At 48.0% G+C, this 22558-nt stretch overlaps 1 protein-coding gene across 1 annotated transcript in view; it reads right to left on the bottom strand.

The window, feature by feature from the left end:
* The window catches only part of LOC127748634 (scavenger receptor class B member 1-like), a 66930-nt gene extending 60803 nt beyond the window's left edge, over positions 1-6127 (bottom strand). The window contains exon 1 of the mRNA XM_052266975.1: positions 5655-6127. Within this exon, the coding sequence (XP_052122935.1) occupies positions 5655-5721 (67 nt within the window). The 5' untranslated portion in view covers positions 5722-6127. The remainder of the gene's footprint in view (positions 1-5654) is intronic.
* Between the last annotated feature and the right edge of the window lie 16431 nt (positions 6128-22558).

The raw sequence follows: 22558 nt of genomic DNA, 5'->3' as shown, positions 1-22558 counted from the left end.
CCCCCCCCCCCCCGGAAACCGGGTGGTGGTGGTGGAGATTTAACACGATACAAATATCACGCTTCTTAGGAAGCTGGACGCTTCCAGATGGTTGTCCACCGCACCCCGCACCCGTGCCCAGTCGATGATGCAGTCCATCTAGAGACTGATACTCAATCTCAACCGAACAGAGCCTAGCAAGCTTCCGTACACACTGCTGTCAATTTTTAATGCAATGTTAATAACAAATGGGTGAACCCGCGACCCGCGAAGACAGATTTGTAAAAAATTTACATTTTTGTCACAAAGTAAACGCAATTTGTTTTTTACTTTTCATTATTTTTATCCTCCCACATTCAAGTACTGGCCTTCAGTTATTTACGGATGTAATTTTAGCATATCTTAAAAACTGACTTTCTGGAAAAAAAATTAAAGCCCATCTCGAAAAATCTTAATGATAGTGTCTGGCGATAGAGTAGGGTGAGCCGTGAGAACGGTTTGCGTATGACGCGGAGAGGAGAGCCCCAATGTACGCTGAATGCAGGGCCCCGCAAGGCCAGCCTGCGGTCGAGGGAAACACTGTCCCGCCCTCACCACGCCTCTCCCCGCAACGTGGTTTTTCGACTCAGTGCCTTAATAATTGAGCCCGTTTACAAGAAAGACGCTTAGAAAAACAAGAGAAGTCATGCAAATTTACTCTGAAAACTCAAGCGTGACAATGTGAAAAATATTTATAAGTTTCACGGGAAAATTTCCCTTGACGCGTGTCGTAAAATTACAATTCAAAAATTGTACAATTTCAAGCACTATGTATCGATTAGGAATCTATCGACGAGCAAGTTTGAGGTGTCATAAATTTACAAGATATTTTGAAAAGAAATTTACGAGGATATTATTCACAGTGGAGACAGTCCAACAGTTGTAAGTGCAAGACGACAAATGTCTCACACTCACAAGTCAAGCCCACACATGTCTCACGCTACAATAATTGTGGTCTGACACAGGCTGTATCACACTTACGTTTCCAGAGCATCCCTTCCCAAGCTGGTCTCGTTTCTGGCGGAGTAGCCAAAGAGCGCAGACTATGGGCCGACGACCCCTTGTACCATGCACCTCGAGGCAATAGGATGTCGCCAAACGGACTGGCCCAACACGCCACACACTGTGACCCGCAGGCAACACGGCGACACACGACATGGGTCGTTTCGATAAATCCTACTTTGTGATCCGCACATTCGCGCATCCACCGCGCCACCAGCTTTCCGGTCACACCTCGACCGCACACCGACCCAGAGATAAGTCGTTTCTTTTTCTCCCGCGACACCGTGTCACAGGAAGGAAAACAACCGGCGGGCAGGCACACTATTTCTGACCCGTGAACTCATTAGCAGGTGGCGCCGCTTCTTTGTTTATCGCGCCCAAAATCTATACACGCACCGTTTTCCAGACAATAACCACGAATAAAGAAATCTGATTGTAGAAAAATACAATCGTACGGTTAGGGTTCAACAAAGCCCTTGGGTGATCTCACTAAAAACGAAGTGTCAAAATTATTTTAAGAATTGTATGTAGTTTTGCATAGAATGTTCTGCAATAATAAGCGAAAGTGACATCGGCGATGTCACACCAAAGTAGAATTTACGGCCAAGGCGACACGGGCGACGGAGCATCAATATTTACTCAAGCGCATCTCACACACACAAAGGCGCGCGTGCGCACGACGGAGGAGGGTGGAGGGAAGGGGAGGGGGCGGACAGGCGTACTTGAACAGAGCGTACGAAGCAAAGGGGTTATCGCTGGAAGTGAAAAAAGAAATGGGTGAAAACAAGCCTTAATGTCCGTGTTGCCCCGTCTGGCCTGTATGGATGTGGAGCGCACGCCGCGCACCCGCAAGCAGCGGCGGGGACTGGCCGCGAGGACTGCGCAGCTCATCTGCGTGACGCAGACCTTAGGGGAGGCTCCCGGCTGCAGGCAACAACGGCCTGCGTCCTTTTTAACAGCCCTGCATTCCCCGCCCAGGGGATCCCCCCGGTATCAGGCACCGGTGCGAGAGAGCAGACCCACAAGAGCCTCTTTACATGAGCGGGTCATACGGACGTCACGACGGCGACTCTCCCACGTGACGTCACAGTCTCCACCCGACGCATCGCGTGGCGTGGCGTAGCGCGTATTGGGGGCGGAAAGCGTCGAGATCGCTCGCAGCAGGACGCGCACATGTCAGTGACTCAAAGCTTGAAACCGCCAGGCCGGAAACAACACGAGATTCCAGCGCCGGCCGCGGGGGCAGGGGCAGGGGCGGGGCTGTCCGCGATTTTTAAAGAGCTCGCGGGGATGTGTGGTGAGTGGCGGGAAAATCCAAGATAAGTCTACCCTAAGACAAAGAGTCACGTGTGTGTCCAGGTGGAGCAGCGGCAAGACTTTTCCCAGAAGGGAAAAATCTCTTGTTTTCAGCTGCAACAACACTGGAATAAGTCCGTATTTTCCAACAAAAATCCGTCTGCAAAGTTCGGAAACACGATTTTCCAACACATTGTTGGAAAAAAATATTACCAGTCCTTTGTTTGAAAATTTCCGAACAATTTAGAAAACGATAAGCTTAACTAGTTTACCCCAAACTAGGTGGCCTGTCATTTTGAAAAAAAAAGAAAAAGAAATGTAGTCGAAAGTTCATAAAAATTTTCCACAAAGTTTGGAACTTTACAGTTTTTGGTTCCAAACTGTTAGGATTTTAAATTTTCCAAAGAGATTGGGGTGCAAATTTTCCAGTTAATTATTTGGAATTTTACAAACAATTTGAAGAATGATGCTTCCGTATCAACTAGCATGTGTATGAGTTTGATCAGCGTTTTCTCCGTGAATTGAAGCGTTTACTGGGGCTGGGGCGTGCTTACACCATGTTAGTTACGGGACTGTGGCCTGTGGCTGCACGTTTAGAGACTCTGGCGATTACTACCACAGGTAGCAGGCCGCTGCATCGCGCGATGAAATTACAAAGGCCTCGTCAACAACAAGATGTACGCACGGGCGCGATTGACGGCTGACGCACACTTACTAATGATAGACTGCGTGGGGTGATAAAATCAGTTAGGCAGCCGCAGTAGGAGGCGCGTGGGGCGCGCGCGACTGAGGCTGATGAGAACTTACCTGCAACACAAGGAAACAGAGTGAGGGCGTTGCTCAAATCATCACACTGAGAAAATAAAATTCTGGCCGAGCACTATAACGCTTAGCATCTAGGATCTAGAATCGGAGCTTTTCCGTGTTGCACTCTACTGTCAAGCGCAGGATGCTAAACGCTGCACCCGCCCAAGGAAATTTACTGCACAACGCACAAACTCAATGGAGATGCATTATCTAATTTTGAGTTGAGGCCAAGCTACGATCATTAAAGAAACGTAAAGTGCAAAGCGCAATTATTTTTTCTTAGTGCTGTTATCAGAGGAAGACGGGGCGGAGGGGGGGGGGTAGAACACCGCCATACGCCGTACGTTCAAGTTTACTGTTGTGAGGGGCGGGCAGCCAGGGAGCAGGTTCACCCGGTAAACACCACGGATAGCAGCTGCGAAGTGAGACGTCAAATACAGCAACATTGCAGAACGAGTAGGATTTCAGATACCTTTACGATGCCTGTTTTACAGGCGCAACATTGCAAATTTCACTCTCTTAATACATGAATCGTTTGCGATATATTATACAGAGGTTTACAGGGTAGGTTTGCAGTTTTGTTTTGAACTATTACTGGCTGTCTTCCTGTACGGCTCCTTTATAAAGGTAGTTCTTACAGTTATTTAAGTTCATATCTCCTATCTCTTGGTTAAAAATAGTTGCCCAAATGTGAGCAATGTATGCAATGTCATGCAAGTACTGCACACACGCAGCACAGCTGTATGTACGTCAGCCCAGCAGCCGAGTGCATCTAGCAAGGCCTTCCGGAAAGACTGCAGCGGGACCAATCCGAGGCAAAGAGGTACTCCTACATCATCATCAACAATGCCTCCGTGGGAACGTTGTCGGACGAGAGGAGTGTTCTGACGACATGAGTAGTATGACACGTACGCCATTTAGCACATATCTCGAACAATCCATAGAACCCGGAATTCCCCAAAATATACACTCTAAACATAAAAGAATTTTTTTTCCTATAAAAGCAACGTTTTCGTGCACATCCAAAACGGATCCAATTTTGGGAAAAAAATTGCCTTTACCTAATGTATAGATTTTCTCAGAAGCATAACAAGCAGAGCTATTATCACTCGTGAAAAACAAAGATTAACACATGCATCGGGACAAGACTAGGAAAATATTAGTACGTTTCACTAAAAAAAATTATCGTGAACGTCGTAAAATTTCGAATTAAAATCGCTCATGCTGAAAAATATTTGACCCCTGTTTTGTCTACAAGCCACGGCCGTTGTAAATTAGTGTTCGTCAATTTACAAAACCGGTTCCAAGTTCACAGGGACATTTTTCGCAGTGATCAAAAAATAGTCTTGAATCAAAGTTAGATCGATTCATTTATTTTATGAAATCGAGCAGTTGTTTAGCCTCTGCGCCTGAGCTAAATGGCCATGCCTAGCGTGTAAATGTCAGGTGCAATGCTGCTGATCACGTGATCGGTTTACGACGCTGCACCCCAAACAGGCCTGTCATCCGGCTGACGAGCAGGTAACGGCAGCGCGTGCCGGCCAGCGCCAGTAGATTGGCCGAGCTCCAACCAGACACAAATGATGCGCTGACACTTGTAGTGTGATTATTTGCCAGCGCCAGAAGAGGTAAAGTGTTTATAAGACCACACGACCGCACCCGGCAGGTCAATGTAAACATGCATGCGACGTTTCAGCCTCCGGTTTTTGACACAATTGTGTTCAAGGTAGGTTTGTCGAGTTTATATGCAGTTGTACCAGTCCTCGAATAGCGGTGATTGTTTTCTGTTTTTTTTTGTTTTTTTTTCATTTAGACCGGGGGAAAAATATATCCATAAGGCACGCTAGACAGGGCGGTATATCTTTTGCGAAAAGCGAAACAGCAGTCACATTTATGACTGTCACATCTTTCCAGCCCGCTCATCGCTCTGCACGCCTGCTAAGACCGGCGGTGACTGCAGTGTGTTTGACTAGTCGTGTGACTAGGTGAGCGATTGATTGATCCATCGTTCGCGAGACCTGACCTACAGCAAACTTCTTGAGCTGCGCTTATCTGATCTGCGCGCCACCATCGGCAAGCTACCCGCCTTTTTCTATTGAAAAGAATGGCATCCAGATAGATGACAGTCCCCGGAGCAGCACACATTTTTATGCAAATCCTGCCAAAAAAACAGAACCTTTTGCCTTGCGCTTCACTTCGAGTCAGGGCCACGGAATGGCACATTTCGGACCGCAAACGTAGTCCACCTCCAATTGCAATGACCGCGGATAACCTTGCAACATCCTGTCCTAGTCATAAATGGGTCGCGATGACGCCTGGCGTACAACAACGAAGTGGCCGCAGTAACTACGGGATGGCATTTCCAGAAACACAGAGGTGGACTCTGAACTTAATCACGGTAAGCTGCTTGATTCGAATGCACGAAGCACCAGCACATGCAAAACCGTCAACCTATAGCGCCTACTTTGGGAAACTTACTCGCTTATTCGGCTGAAAACTTTGAAGAAAATCTGTTTTTAAAATACACTTACTGTGAGTAATGCCGACGACCTGCAAGAGGTCCCGGTGGAACGTCAGGATAAAAGCGAAGAGCTTCATAGTCGGTTGGTTGAAGGCGTGTCGGCGAAAGTAATCCAAGTAGCAATGATGCGACTTCTTGCCTTAGTTTGTCTACTACTCGTTGCCACGTATTCCAAAGCACACAAACACAAAATAGCACAAAAATCCCGAAGCACTATATTCACTGTATCAACCTGACTGATACACACTACAAAGAAACTTAACTAAACGTAAAAACTAGTCCCTCTCTTTCTCACACGTCTTTCTCTCTCTCTCCCTCCCCTCTTGCAGTCTCCTTTCTAGTGGTCGCGCGCGCGGACAATCGCCTGCCCTTCCCGTTTAAATGGGGAAGTAGGAGGTGATGTCGACGGACACGAGGTCCAGGGGCGGCGCAAAGCTTTCTGCTTTCTGGTCCATAGGGGATCACGCTCCTCAGCATCCGATCTGACTAAAGGCGACTGGCCCGACTGACCGGGGTATTTATGTGGGGCGCGCGGGAGTGTCATGCAACGACAGACCTTTGCGGACCCTATCAGAGACAAGGCGCGGGGAGTGGCGGGGAGCGGCAGGGGTGTGGTGGTGGGGCGGGGAGGAGCCACGAGCAAGGCACACACTGCCTATCAGCTGCAGCTCTTTCTGCTGCGGTCTCCAATATCAGTCAGTCAAAAGGGGTTCCCCTCCAGCCAAGCAGCATCGCCAACGACCTTCACCCACACCTTGCGCCTCGAAACCAGCACTTACACGATGACGCCCCCAGCCGTAGCCCCCACCCCTACCCTCTACCTGCAAGCAAATGTTAAAAAACTGATTGTTCATTGTGTTATTATTTCTGTAGGCGAATTAAACATCCCTCTTTTTGGGCAATTATCTCACGGACTTAAAAAGAAACTGCTAGCTGCTCTCAATGGATCATTTCTACACCGCAAGGTGCCGCCATGATTTGAATGAGCGGTGATCCCCAGCTGACGTTTCGGCGCTATTAAACAAGAGTGTGCGCGTGGGAAGCTCAACAGAGGCTCTAATCATCGTTTTCTGAATAATCCAGGTAGAAAAAGGAAAAGTCATTCGCTGAACATGGGTGGGCGCACAGTATTACTTTGATATGGGGGTCTAGTGCCGGACACTTTTGTGCGGTCATTACGCTTGCTGTACAACATGCGTCAGAGGGGGTCACGGCGCGTGCTGGGGATAACGTGGGAGAACTGCAGCTGAGTACTGCAGCACAAGAGCATTTGCAATGTGGTTACCACTACTGTGGATCGAGTATCGGCCATACTCATGAGATAAAGTATACGGGTATTAACCGGTATCGGCATGGAACACCGCGCGGGCACAGTTGCCAAATGTATCGCATTTCTTTCTCTCTCCCCTGGTGCTCGCCCTGGCCCCAACAGGGACGGGAAAGAGCTACTCGGCGGCCCGTTCACTAAATAAACAAGAAACACTTCGATCGCCATTTTATCGACGACTTAAAAAAAATTAATATCCCACCGACGGCGGGGCCTCACGATGGATAAGAGCCAAGAATGACAATTTATATCGTCTATTGTTCCAAACATTCAGAAGAATTATTACAAAATATCGGGGGTCCAGTAGGAAAAAATATGTACACAGGAAAACACAAAAACACTGGTAAAAGAAGTGTGCAATATTTGCACACCAACGTGCAAGTTGTGGTTTAGCACATTACATGGTGTTTAACTCAAGTTGCACACTTGCGTGGTGTGCAAATTTTAGACGTTTTGTAAACGTTTAAATCCTGCACACTTGGACACACACAGTTCTATGCTGTCAATAGGGCACCATACGATGTGTAGCTGCCATACGTTTCGGAAGTGTCGAAAGTTTAAACAACAATTGACATGTAACATAGTTAGAGACCACAAAGTGTCAAGAAAGTGCACATCTGAACTTAAATGTCACTTGACGTGCAAAATTAAACACTTGTTTTACCAGTGAATATACTTGAGTACACTCACTATCACGTCAGCAAATGAAAACTTAATGCAGCCTACACTGGCCGAGAAATCCACAAGTTCCATCTGAACAGGGCAGATTAGTACACATACACCAGATCGTTGCAGATGCCGGCTTTTCCAAAGCAGAAGGGTGGTAAAGAAACGCCCCCAGACTCGGCGCAAGAAAACAATAATCCTACTCGAAGGCAACATGATAACAATAACGAGCGATAGGTCGAGGTAATGAGGTCCACAAGATGGACCGTTACAATTTCGGCTATGCCAATTATACATCTTTTATCTTTTTGCGTTCCCTTGACCTCGGCGCACCGCCGTTTCCTACTAAATGCGAGTTTCTAATTACACACGACGACCACGCCGGCGCGGAATGCTCATGCGGAGATAAACAACCAATGTCACCAGCTTTTCGTCTCGGCCAGAGAGCACGCAGAGATTCGGCAGTTTGAAGATTTCATGTTTTTGTCTTTCTTCTTTTCGTCAGACATTGTTTGTTGTCCGTCTAAAGGCGTTTGTTTGCACGCCTTTAGCACTTTACATGCACAAAGACGCGTCAACGTGCCTGTATGTCGACGCACTGCGCCGCTCTTTGCATCCCTGTACACAAAACATTAATCGAGAAAAACGGCGCCAAACGGAAAAATGTTCCTTATCGCTTTTCCGTGCAAAGAATGGGAGGGGATTAAACTTGCCGGGCCCTGGTGTGATGGTCGGCACGTAGGCATCTGCCCGGTCAAAGCCTTTAGGGTCCGCTTGATAACGCCCCTTTCTCCCTATTCTTGCTCTTCTTGGGGTTCAGAAATAGAGGCGGACACGGCTGTCGTGGCAAGGTGGCGTGGCTGGCGAGACCGCGACGTTGCGCAGAGGAGCTAGTGGTCGCCAAAATCATTGATTTTTACAAGGAAACATCAAACATTCAAGTTGTACCAATGACTGCTGAGCTGGATCAAACAAGTGTCAATATTTGAAAGTTTTGGTGAATCTATGGCCGATTGGATTTAAACATTAGCAGGTACAAGGACAACACGTTTCGAAAGTAAGAACGTCGTGCAAATGGAATATACGCCACTCTAGAACCAATTTTAGTGAACATTGCTTTAAAACTATGCCATGCCTCAGGGAGTGAAGTATACAGGGAGGTCCAAAGACACCTTTCTTTATTTTGCTAATACTGTGCCGTATGTAGAGGTGCGGGCGGGCTTGCCTACCGTCGCTCATCACGGCACCTTATGGCCCCGTGTGAGTATGCAACCCGCCCGCTCGCCTGCATGCCGCACAGCATAACCAAAATAAAGTCAAGTCTGTGGACCACCCTGTATGTCGGTCTCTGTCTGGTCGTTGTTCCTCGCCGATGCAAGCGTGTATACCAGCCCGCATGCACGGGAGTGGGCGGGTTTGCCTATCGTCTGTAGCCAAGGCGCCTTAAACCCCCGTCCGAACGTGAGCGTGCAGGCCAAAATACGCATTCGCTTCAACAGGGCACAGCGACCACCCAATACTTGTGGAGTTTGTTGCCTTTCCGAAACGATGCGGCGGCAGCGCGCGAGTAAAATGGGCGATAACTCTTGAAGGCCGGTCACGCTGGTGACGGCGCAACGGGGTCAGAGTGGACGGGCGACACCGAATAGGGACGGTCCGTATCATCGCCGAGGGAACGTCAACTATGGCGCCCCTGCACACTGGCGTGCACGCGCCACTGCAAGGAAAAGAGGGAGTGGAAAAGAAAGGGAGGAAGCAGTGCCAAAATATTATTGTTAAACACTCAAAATAAGAGCTTTGTTTTTGTGAAATTTTTAAGAGGGGAGGGGGAGGGGGTGGAGAGAGACAGCGAGAGAGCGAGAGAGAGAGAGAGAGAGAGAGAGAGAGAGAGAGAGAGAGAGTTGTCGTACCAGGCACAGAAAAATTTTCCATGACAGATGTCGTACAATCACAATTTAAATTTGTAAATTTGCTAGCAGTGACGATGGAATCGCGCAAGTAGGATTCGAGAGGTTGTACATGTACGACACGTTTTATAAATGGTAACTTACAAAATACACACACACTTTTTACGGTGAGAATGATAAGGTATTCATTAATAGACGTCTACAGGCCTAAGGTGAGTTCGTCCCAATATTTGGCGGGAGCCGGGGATGGAGTGGATACCAGTGTCGCAGCCCCCAGGGTCCACAGTGCAGCAGCACCACATGCCGGCGCGACATCTGATACTGCACGAGCGACAAAGGCTTGCATCACGGGCAGAGCTACTGGTCTGGTGCAGCATTGAATTTATTTTAGAAATATTTTTCGCCCGTTTGTGAACGTCGTTACGCTATCTCAAGTGTGTGTTCTGGGGGTAACGATCGACCGATCAGGAGGGCGCCGCGCAGCAGCAGCATCAGCCGAGCGACGGCACATGCAGCGGATGCTGCGGATGCAGCGGAACAACCGAAATAACCGCTTCCGCGCTGCGCAACGTGTAAATCAGATGCACAACGTTATCGGGGAGGAAACACTTCGGTCGAGGCGCGACAGTTTTTTTTGAAGATGCTTCGACTTTATCGGCAACTTTCAGACAAAACACGTTTCTGGAGGATACGACAGAAAAAAGGAAATACCTCGACGCAGATTTTTTTCTCCTTACGCACACGTGAAACGCCGCGTGAGTCGGAGGGGTAATTATTTTCACGCACGTGTTCGCACTCATCACGTGTTTTCACTCACGTGTTTCCTAAATCATAGAGGGAACCCGGCGTAGTAGGACCTGGGCGCGCCGCGCCCCCAGATAAGCTTGCAAAAATTGGAAAGAAAAAACGGAACGGAGGTAGAATGCTGATGTCCGTCTGCCCCTTCCAAGCGAAAATTGTAGATCGGGTATAGGTGATAGTTTTATAGAACAGACAAATTGCACGGATGGGCCCAGTCCAAAATAATCTGACCAACGAAATAAAAAAGGAAGTGGTGCGAGGGGGGTAGGGAGCTTTACAAAAACGGGAAAAAAAGAAGAAAAGGGAGAAAGAAAACTGTAGGGTTAAAATGATAAAAAAAATCGAGAAGTCATTGAAAAAACTGACAAAGATTGGTTTGCTGGTAAAAATAAAAGGAAGAATATTGAGCAAAAAAGAGGCATTAGATTATTAGATTGTGCTGTTGTAAACGAGGGATGCCCAACTCCATAAAAATGTGTACACCGGATTACCAAATTGTAAAGATTACCAAGGATTACCAATGATTACCAAAGATTACCAATGAATACTAGGCATGACTCGCCTGCATTCTAAATCAAAACAACTATTTTTTGTCCCGAGAAAGATGCATTTTTGTGCACAGTTTAGGTAATTCTTAATTCTTTATCTTGCAAAGTTACAAACTTGCATTCTATGATTGGACAAATTATGTTTTTGTCCATGGGAGGGATGCAAATACGTCATATTAAACATGGGCGTTTGCATTCAGACAAAATGTGCACAAAAATGCATTCTCAATCAACAAATTTGTTCTTTGGAAGGACCCTCAAGAGTGTGTAGATTACCAGTGATTACCAGTGATTACCATTTCAGTGCACACCTGATTACCACAGTTGGGCACCCCTCGGTTGTTAACGGGAATGTGATAACAGGAAGGGGGCCGGCACGGAAGGGTCGTTAACGAAACTACTTTCACTCTGAGTTCCACCCCCCACCGTGCGTGTTGAAATATTAACAAATAGATTGTGATAATTAAAGTTGTGATAAGATTCCTTTTCACTTCACTTTCAGTTCGGAAAAGCCAATCTGAAAAAGAAAACTGCCAAAACAACCACTCTTGAAGTGTCATATGAGAGACGTTCAGTTGGTGGTTGTTGGTTCAAAGAGGACAAGAAGAAAATTAATCAGGCTAGCCATCTTCCAAACAATACAATTGCATTTGAAGAATTAAGGATGAAAGCAATAATAATTTTTATACGAAAGGTTTGCGGGCAATCCAGTAAGCCAGTCCAGTAGAAGCAGGAAAGGAAATGAAATGCCACAAGTAATTGTAGCAGTGCCAAACGATCCGCCCTGTCTCTACATTATAGAAGAAACGCGATCATCTCCGCAGAAACTAAACCCACTCATTATTTCGGTCAGACGTCAACACACTGCCGAAACACGCTCACGAACGACTCTCCGCCCTGACAGTGAAATTACGTCTTTTTATTCATGGGGGTTTCTTTTATATCATTTATTGAAGTAGAAACTCCACAAAACACGAATGCACACACACCCATCTACATGTGCAGAAAACAAGAGATGGGGAACGCAGACAGGAATATCTTGGCGTCGACGAAGCTGCACCCACCCGGTCTCCTAAGGGCCCCCCTTGTAGGAGGGAAATTTCCACCACGATCCTGTTTATGAACCCCTTTCCTTTCCGTGCGCTTCCAGCAGACATGCTGCAGCGGAGGCCGCAGGGTGAGCGAACGCCGCCCCGCACTGGATTTTTCCGCCAGACGGCAAATACCTTTCCGCTACAAAAATAACCTTTCACTGGTCCTGCCCTGCAGCCTCGCCAAGCCATCCCGCATCGTCTTTCACCGCACATGCTTATTTAGCCTCCCCGATTATAAATACACACAACAACAACAACAACAACAAACTTACGTGGAAGATTCCGGCGCAGGGGGTTGAGCGACGACTCCCCGGCTTTCAGGAGGCAGGCCAACAGCCGGGCGTACACGCTCACGTGCGTCGACACGTGGTGGTTGTTCACCTGGATTTGGAGGTTCTGTGGCGGCGGCTCGGCTTTAGCGCCCGCCACCCACGGCACCATCATCGGACCCATTCGCCACCTGAGAAAAGATGAGGAAGATACGGTTATACCCATCTGCCTACCGGAGAAAAACCCGACAAACAACCATAAAAGAGGGCTGGGGCTGGGGGGCATCAGAGGTCCGAAGTGCCTAATTGGCCGACCATTTTACCACACTAATTCTGCAATAGATAGTTCGTCCTAACAGTGGTTCCTTGTTCCAAACCACCACAGTCACAACAACAAACAGAAAAAAATAATCCCCTGTGTGTAGTGTTGGTGTTGGTGAAAAGTCAATCAGAGCCAATGGTGAAAACTTCTCGTTTCAAATAGTAAGGGTTTAACTCTAACGACCACCCTGAGAGTTACTATTATGACTGTAAACTGTTCAAAATCAAGGGCTAAAGATCGTTTAATCAATCAAGCAACAAGGTCCGTTTGTTTACTTTGTAGAAGATGTATATCAGAGTCGCTCGCTCAGCCTTGGGAAAAGAGGAATCCACAAAAAAAATGCTCCGCACACACTCACGCACGCTAAATAGGATGTGTGTGTGTGTGTGTGTGTGAGCGAGGAGGGAGTGGGAAAGAGAGGGCGGGGTGGGGGAGGGGGGGACGCGTGTGGGTGGGAGCAGTCGCTGGGCGGGTAGGCTTGGTGGCCTACCTCTACGGCGCTGTACGTACAAGGGAAGTCCCGAACCACATATAAACTAGGTGCGTCCCATGTCTCACAATATTTTCAAATACCTCCCTGGCTGATTTGCCCCGTGCTGCTCCTCCGCACGCACGAGTGTGAGCGGGTTGCCTGCTAGCGCGAGTCGTAGGGCGACAGTTGCTGTATGCAGTTTCAAGTGGTTAACAAAAATGTTCTGCAGCTGTACAGCAGCGGATAAAAATGCTTTCATGAAGGACATGGACTCAAAGTCTCAAAAGTTCCAGTTGAAATTTATGAACTATTTACTTTGCTATTTTGTACTGTCACTGTAGAACTTATAAGTTTTCCACTCACAACTGCATAACAAAGACGCGTTGCTGGACAAATCTATCGTTAGATTAACAGAATATAACAAACCCGAACGTGCGGATGATATCCGACGAAGAGTGTTGATGGGTCACCTCACAGGTGTTACATAAGGAATGGAAAAAAAAGGGGTGTTAAGTTTTTTTAAAGCAAAAACGCGCGGCGGACCACTAACTTCATCGAAAAAACGAAAATACTAATGAAACGCTGGGACCACGAAAAAAATTCATTTAAACATACAAACGCGTGAGGGAAAACCGAGATGGTAAAAACTTGCGCAATAGTCTGTGCACCTGATCTTGGTACACACTAAAATCTTATGAACTTTTTGATTCATAGCTTACTGAAATCTGTAAACATGCACACTGCTCACACTCTCATTTCTTTGTGGACTCACGTACAGATAATTTTGTGCAACGTAATATGCACAGGTATAAAATTATTCAGCCAAACTAATTAGCACGAAACTGAATTTTATTTTTCTGCGCGTGAATCACAACTCGTCCGTAATATGGATGAAATTGACATATTATGGATAATTACATCCATAACAAACATGCCTTCATCCGTAAGGTATGGACGTACGGAATACGATGAGAAGAAGTCACTATAAATTCTTGAGCACAATTTTGTTCATAGCTTACTAAAATCTGTAGACATTGCTCAGCCTACGATTTTTTAAAAGCTCCAGTATGCATAAATTTGTTTATGCTGGTGTATTACAAAATGCGTAGGCTGAGCATGTTTACAGATTTCGGGAAGCCATTAACAATCCAGTTCATAGGATTTTAGTTTGACAGTCCGAAACCGTGAAAATTCATTGTAAACGGGGGTAAACTAGGGTAGAGCAAAGTTCCACAATTTCTAACTGCCATTAATGTAATTAACAGTTTAAAGCTGCTGCTGCTAACTGTTGTTAGTGCTGTAGTATTTTTTCAGTGTACACCAATACCGGCCTTAAGACTCTGTACACCAACAATCGGGGGGGTTTGTCCCCTCCCCCTCCTCAGCGGAAACCAAACTACGTGTCGTGCGTGTCACCTACTCACCCAGCGTCGCAAAACAGGTGTAAGAGAAGAGTGTTACTTTCGGCAGGAGAGCCCCGCTCCGGACCGCAGTGGACCAAACACTAACACCAAACGCCACGGTGACACCAACTGTTCTGCGTACTTGCATCCGCCGGCAAAGGCTACAATTATCTCGACACTTTCGTATACGACAATCCAAACCCACCGCACGGCGGAGCATGCAAAAGGCAGCAGCACTTTGGTGCACACAGTGACACGGCGCAATACGTAGCGTTACTCGTTACACGCGTTCGCAACCCACGTGGCCTGCTTCGTGTGGTTTGTGTTGGCTCGGGCTAGCCGTACACCACCACGACGAGAGACACGAGCGGGTAGGATGCTCCGGCTAGACTGGCGAGCTCCACTCTCCAGCTGATCCGTCCAGCGGCCGCCCGGTGTCCAGACCACCAAACCGGCAAAATCCAAAGTGACTTATTTACGGAACTCTTTGCCAAAAAAATAACGCGGGGCGTCTTAGATTCCTTTCCGCGTTTTCCCCCACTTTGTGGGATATTTTTTGTGAGTGCGTATATAAAACGTATAATTTGAAGTGGGGCGGCCAGAAAACTAAAAACGTGGTGATTACTCTGGCCGGCTCGTTGAGCCAGTAGCGCTAGGGCACTTCGTTACCGGTGCCAGTGGCCGGTGGCCGGTGCCGGTGCTCCGGTGCTCGGTGCCGGTGTACCGGAGCTTGGTGCCAGTGTACCAGTGCCGGGTTGTGTCCAGGTGCCGGGTTGTGTCCAGGTGCCGGGTTGTGTCCAGGTGCCGGGTCCTGTTCTGGCGCCGGGCCGGGTCGTGGGCCGGCGCCAGGCCATGTGCCGTGGCCGGCACGCTCGCGACCACGCAACCCCCGCCCTGTTGCGGGAACGCATCCCTTTGGTGCGCTTATCGCGGGCAGAAATGTGTCAAATGGCATTCAATTCTGGGTCAGCCTTGATAAGCGGCGCATGTCTCACTCACCACTTGCCTGACTGACTGAGCGGCCCACGTTGCAGCCGGAGAGGACCAAATAAAGCCATACCCGCCGATACCCGCCCGCGCAGTGGGCGAGTCTATTTGCCTTTAATCGATCTCGTGGTGGCTGGAATCGGCCGTGTTCGCAGTCAATAACGATGATGGTTTGAGCGCCCCGAGTCCCATCACTCACCTCATAAATACGAGAAACGAGCCCGCCCGAGCCTAACAGACGCCGGCGGTGCGGCGTCGTCGCCGGCTTTTCTTTTTATTTGTTAATAACGGAGAAATTATGATTTAAATTCGCCAATGATCTTATCTGTGTCTGCCAGCGCGCACGTGCGTACCCTCCCAAAAAACGCAGTTTTCTTACCCCACTGCAAACACTGGAAATGATTTTGTTAAGAGATATATTTTTATATTTTTGAGTGTTATCGATCAAAACAAATGTGTGTTAATACAGGAAAATAAAAGATAAGCCGCTAAATAACGGAACGTATTTGTTAAGGTGCCGCACAAAATTAAATTTAAACGTGAGCCCAGTGAAATTTCAGGACTTCTCAAAGCCACATTTGGTGAGATTTCTCGAATTTATTGTCAATTCGGAAAAATTCTGACCCACCGCCCCCCTCCATTTTCCCCCAACTGAACTGTCCAAGACATCCGTCCCAGCAGACCATAAGGCTGCTGGCCGTCCCGCGTCGCCCCGCCCCCTTTCGTTCTTATCAAAGTCACGTTTCCTTGCACGGGCTCTTAGACGCAAATAAGACAAAAACTCTTCACGCCGTTCGATATAGTTGCATCGTCGGCAGCGGCCGCGGCGCAGTCCCCCCCACCTCTCACCCCCTTTCCCCTTTTTCGTGTCAGATGAGACGCGCGCAAATAGGCAACACGCGCCGGAATGGAGGCACACTCACTCTTACTAGCTATACGTACGCCAGAGCACGTCTCGCGTAACAGGCTTCGCTGTTTCACGAAGCAATGTCCCGCTGCGACGCGCCTTGCACACATATAGTTAGGCCTTCGGCGTTGACACCCGACCCACGCCAATGGCATACTACAGGGGGTGAGTCCTTGCGCCCCCCAAATTTGACGAATCCTTATGCAGCAAACTGTCGAGGACTCGTCACTTCTTGACGGGGTGCTCGCTCGCTGCACCGTGCCGCTCCCCGCCGACACCAAGGTGCAGATTGTGTTTGTGCAGCCCGCGCGACGCCTGACCCCAGCCTCGTTAACGAGATATCATTCGAGACGCCTAATTATGACTGTCGTCGCGTGTTGTTTTGGCGCGCTGACACCGGGGGGCTCCGACACGGATCACGGGGAGACGGCCGACGGGTACGACCACCCCAGTCCAGGGTGTTGATCTGCGCCATTTTCTTAGAGCTCCTGTAAACACAGTGAAGTGATTGTTACGGCATTCAAAGATTTAAATCTAGAACTTGTTACTTTTACATGCGGAAATTACTTCAATGTTCGACTTGGCCGATAAATTAGGTAATTATTCCACAACCAAGTTCCAAATTTACATTTGAAACATTTCCTTAACATACACTGATAAATAAAGTGTTCAACAGGCGTGCACATGCACGTGCTCAACACTACGTTGCACACATAGAAGTGTTCCACTAAGTGTTTAAGTATTTGAAAGTGTTCAACAGTAAATTTGAACACTTTAATGTGTCCAAAAAGCTTCATAGCCGACCCTGATGTTGTATACTTGGAAGTATTCAACGTTACTGTTAAACACTTCATAGTATTCAAATGCTTAGTCAAACACTTGAAAGTGTGCAACATAGTGTTGAGCACGTGCCTGTGCACGCCAGTTGAACAGTTTATCAGTGTAGTTTTCTTTTGTTCTTTTGAGTGACTTCCTTCCGCTCGTGTTACATAACTAACGTAACCCCTGCAGCTATTCCTTCTGTTCTTTCCGCAGATCTGTCATCGATAACCACAGTGCAAAGGTGACTTATATATATGCCTCAAAATTGGAGCCAGCGTCCCCGTCCTCCGTCTGAATGGTCGATTACTTGCGCCACCGACTTTCTTCTATCAGCAAGCATTACGAGCGACCCTGGGGTGCATTTATAGTAGTCACCCTCCCCAGACTCTCTCATAACCGTTATCCGCGTCTCACTGCCACGGTCCCTCCTTGACCGACTGACAGCAGCCCGTGTGTTACATTATGTCCCAATGTCCCCAGACAGAGGAAATAGAGATAAAATTGCGTGTGGAAGAACATTACTTTCTCTCATTATGAAAAATATCCGAAAGGGCCACCACTCTCGTAATCCCTAACGTGTAATCCCTACGTAATCCTGATGTATTCCGTGTGATACTTCACCTAATTAAAAAAAAAACATAATTTCACTTAATTTAACCTTATTATCAAAATTAAATGGTTTTACAGCCAGAAATTCAACAAAATGAATTTGTAATCCCTTAACATTCACGTGTAAGCCCTAAAATGACGTATTCCTGAGTCCACCCCAAATCGAAGTACGAAAGTTTTTGTTTCGTTTATTTCATTAGAAAACGGCACCAAGGCAAAGAACAACATGCAAGGAATTGTGCTGCGTCAAAGAGCTTCTGTGTAATTCTTTGAACAGTACTAGTTGCGCATTTAGATATTTATTCAAAACAACCTACGGTGTACCGGAGCTTGGTGCCAGTGTACCAGTGCCGGGTTGTGTCCAGGTGCCGGGTTGTGTCCAGGTGCCGGGTTGTGTCCAGGTGCCGGGTCCTGTTCTGGCGCCGGGCCGGGTCGTGGGCCGGCGCCAGGCCATGTGCCGTGGCCGGCACGCTCGCGACCACGCAACCCCCGCCCTGTTGCGGGAACGCATCCCTTTGGTGCGCTTATCGCGGGCAGAAATGTGTCAAATGGCATTCAATTCTGGGTCAGCCTTGATAAGCGGCGCATGTCTCACTCACCACTTGCCTGACTGACTGAGCGGCCCACGTTGCAGCCGGAGAGGACCAAATAAAGCCATACCCGCCGATACCCGCCCGCGCAGTAGGCGAGTCTATTTGCCTTTAATCGATCTCGTGGTGGCTGGAATCGGCCGTGTTCGCAGTCAATAACGATGATGGTTTGAGCGCCCCGAGTCCCATCACTCACCTCATAAATACGAGAAACGAGCCCGCCCGAGCCTAACAGACGCCGGCGGTGCGGCGTCGTCGCCGGCTTTTCTTTTTATTTGTTAATAACGGAGAAATTATGATTTAAATTCGCCAATGATCTTATCTGTGTCTGCCAGCGCGCACGTGCGTACCCTCCCAAAAAACGCAGTTTTCTTACCCCACTGCAAACACTGGAAATGATTTTGTTAAGAGATATATTTTTATATTTTTGAGTGTTATCGATCAAAACAAATGTGTGTTAATACAGGAAAATAAAAGATAAGCCGCTAAATAACGGAACGTATTTGTTAAGGTGCCGCACAAAATTAAATTTAAACGTGAGCCCTGTGAAATTTCAGGACTTCTCAAAGCCACGTTTGGTGAGATTTCTCTAAATTTATTGTCAATTCGGAAAAATTCTGACCCACCGCCCCCCTCCATTTTCCCCCAACTGAACTGTCCAAGACATCCGTCCCAGCAGACCATAAGGCTGCTGGCCGTCCCGCGTCGCCCCGCCCCCTTTCGTTCTTATCAAAGTCACGTTTCCTTGCACGGGCTCTTAGACGCAAATAAGACAAAAACTCTTCACGCCGTTCGATATAGTTGCATCGTCGGCAGCGGCCGCGGCGCAGTCCCCCCCACCTCTCACCCCCTTTCCCCTTTTTCGTGTCAGATGAGACGCGCGCAAATAGGCAACACGCGCCGGAATGGAGGCACACTCACTCTTACTAGCTATACGTACGCCAGAGCACGTCTCGCGTAACAGGCTTCGCTGTTTCACGAAGCAATGTCCCGCTGCGACGCGCCTTGCACACATATAGTTAGGCCTTCGGCGTTGACACCCGACCCACGCCAATGGCATACTACAGGGGGTGAGTCCTTGCGCCCCCCAAATTTGACGAATCCTTATGCAGCAAACTGTCGAGGACTCGTCACTTCTTGACGGGGTGCTCGCTCGCTGCACCGTGCCGCTCCCCGCCGACACCAAGGTGCAGATTGTGTTTGTGCAGCCCGCGCGACGCCTGACCCCAGCCTCGTTAACGAGATATCATTCGAGACGCCTAATTATGACTGTCGTCGCGTGTTGTTTTGGCGCGCTGACACCGGGGGGCTCCGACACGGATCACGGGGAGACGGCCGACGGGTACGACCACCCCAGTCCAGGGTGTTGATCTGCGCCATTTTCTTAGAGCTCCTGTAAACACAGTGAAGTGATTGTTACGGCATTCAAAGATTTAAATCTAGAACTTGTTACTTTTACATGCGGAAATTACTTCAATGTTCGACTTGGCCGATAAATTAGGTAATTATTCCACAACCAAGTTCCAAATTTACATTTGAAACATTTCCTTAACATACACTGATAAATAAAGTGTTCAACAGGCGTGCACATGCACGTGCTCAACACTACGTTGCACACATAGAAGTGTTCCACTAAGTGTTTAAGTATTTGAAAGTGTTCAACAGTAAATTTGAACACTTTAATGTGTCCAAAAAGCTTCATAGCCGACCCTGATGTTGTATACTTGGAAGTATTCAACGTTACTGTTAAACACTTCATAGTATTCAAATGCTTAGTCAAACACTTGAAAGTGTGCAACATAGTGTTGAGCACGTGCCTGTGCACGCCAGTTGAACAGTTTATCAGTGTAGTTTTCTTTTGTTCTTTTGAGTGACTTCCTTCCGCTCGTGTTACATAACTAACGTAACCCCTGCAGCTATTCCTTCTGTTCTTTCCGCAGATCTGTCATCGATAACCACAGTGCAAAGGTGACTTATATATATGCCTCAAAATTGGAGCCAGCGTCCCCGTCCTCCGTCTGAATGGTCGATTACTTGCGCCACCGACTTTCTTCTATCAGCAAGCATTACGAGCGACCCTGGGGTGCATTTATAGTAGTCACCCTCCCCAGACTCTCTCATAACCGTTATCCGCGTCTCACTGCCACGGTCCCTCCTTGACCGACTGACAGCAGCCCGTGTGTTACATTATGTCCCAATGTCCCCAGACAGAGGAAATAGAGATAAAATTGCGTGTGGAAGAACATTACTTTCTCTCATTATGAAAAATATCCGAAAGGGCCACCACTCTCGTAATCCCTAACGTGTAATCCCTACGTAATCCTGATGTATTCCGTGTGATACTTCACCTAATTAAAAAAAAAACATAATTTCACTTAATTTAACCTTATTATCAAAATTAAATGGTTTTACAGCCAGAAATTCAACAAAATGAATTTGTAATCCCTCAACATTCACGTGTAAGCCCTAAAATGACGTAATCCTGAGTCCACCCCAAATCGAAGTACGAAAGTTTTTGTTTCGTTTATTTTATTGGAAAACAGTCGGCACCAAGGCAAAGAACAACATGCAAGGAATTGTGCTGCGTCAAAGAGCTTCTGTGTAATTCTTTGAACAGTACTAGTTGCGCATTTAGATATTTATTCAAAACAACCTAATGATGCAAATTTAACAGGGTGCTGTAGATTAGTTCGAATCTCTTAAACAGAAGAAACGTTTTTGTAAACAACTCGATAAGCCCCCGACGGTCACCAAACAACATTCAAACGTAAAATGGCGCAATTTGCAGTCCTTCCTTTGCCCTGCCTCCTTTCTCCAGGGCGGCCGGGCTGGCGAGAAGGTGACATCCCGCAAGGTCGGAGCCAAGCACGGCCGGGCAGTAGCCGGCTCCTGCTGACCACAGCATCCCAGCCGCCACCGTTTCCCCCCAAAACAATGTTGTTATTGGAATCACCTTCGCGTTTCGTTGCCTCGGTTAGCGCGCCCATGCTCATTACCGGGCACTTGGTCGGCCCGCCGCCGCCCAGCCCGCGGCCGCCCCTCGGGCTTAAGCGTCATACGTCGGTGACGTGAGTGCAAAGGAAAACAAAATAAAAAAGGAAACAAAAGAAAAGTACCACCAACGACCGGTGTAAGACTTTGATTTGTGTCAAATGGGCACCAGCATCAGCAAAGATTCGGCATTGAGGTTGTGCCCGTCTTCGGCTCCGGGGTCAGCATCGGCAGGCTGGCATGTGCGGGTGCGTTGGGCTGTGTGCCTCGCAGGCGTCGCATCGACGGCCGAATGAACGTTGGGCTGCCTACCTCACGCCCCACGGGCGTAGCGGGCAAACATTGTGAACCGCCTCCCTCACGCTTCGGGAGCGCAGGCGGCTGTAGGTTGGGCTGCCTACCTCACGTCTCACGGGCGCAGGGGGCCGTAAGTTGGGCTGCCTGCCTCAGGCGCACGCTTTCCGCTGCGCAGCGAGTGTCAGTGAGAAGGGCCGGGAGCACGCCTTTTCGAGAAAGGAGAAATAGGCTTGAACTGTGTTGCATCATTTTTTTGAACTTCGATAAGCTTTTGTTTGCGAGCTCTGATGACAACTTCCGGCGAATTTTGGTTGTGAACTTTCACTTCGGTGCATCTATCCTTTTAATTGGAACCTCATTTCATTTTGAGAAGGTTCTAGAAAAAGGGAGGACAGTGGACGCGGACCTGCAAATCCCAACTTAGCAACGTCATGACGAAAGTTATGCCATTTCTCAAAACCTGAAGACGTTTGAAGGCGGAGTGTTTTCGGCTCGCGGAGCGAGAGCCATCGGCGAGACGGAAAAGGACGCGAACACGCGGTCATGCATATTCCAACAACACTCTCTCACAGACTCGGGAGCCAGACTCTTTTTGGGTCCTTGACATCCGCGCTGGCCACCCGAATCCGCCGGGCGCATGGAGTACAAACGTTAAACCCGACTATACGCCCGACTTACATAATGTCTACGTAATATTTCTAGACAGGGGGAAGAACTGCAAGAATTGTGGGGCCACCTTAACGGTGCCGGATTTCGTGTAGTAGCGCTTCGCTTATACATTCATGATAAAACTGTGTTTTGTTGCGCTAAGCTATTTTTTCCGCAATTGCTCTGCGTTGTTGTTGTGGTACCCTTCAGGCCAGGTCGTCAAACGCGGGACGAACAAACTATACAGACCCCCC

Source organism: Frankliniella occidentalis, unplaced genomic scaffold (genome assembly GCF_000697945.3).
Source record: "Frankliniella occidentalis isolate FOCC.00 unplaced genomic scaffold, Focc_3.1 Scaffold44, whole genome shotgun sequence".
Classification (NCBI taxonomy): Eukaryota; Metazoa; Arthropoda; class Insecta; order Thysanoptera; family Thripidae; genus Frankliniella; species Frankliniella occidentalis.
The sequence above is the reverse complement of the archived record's forward strand: the minus strand, read 5'-3'. Positions and strand labels throughout refer to the sequence as shown.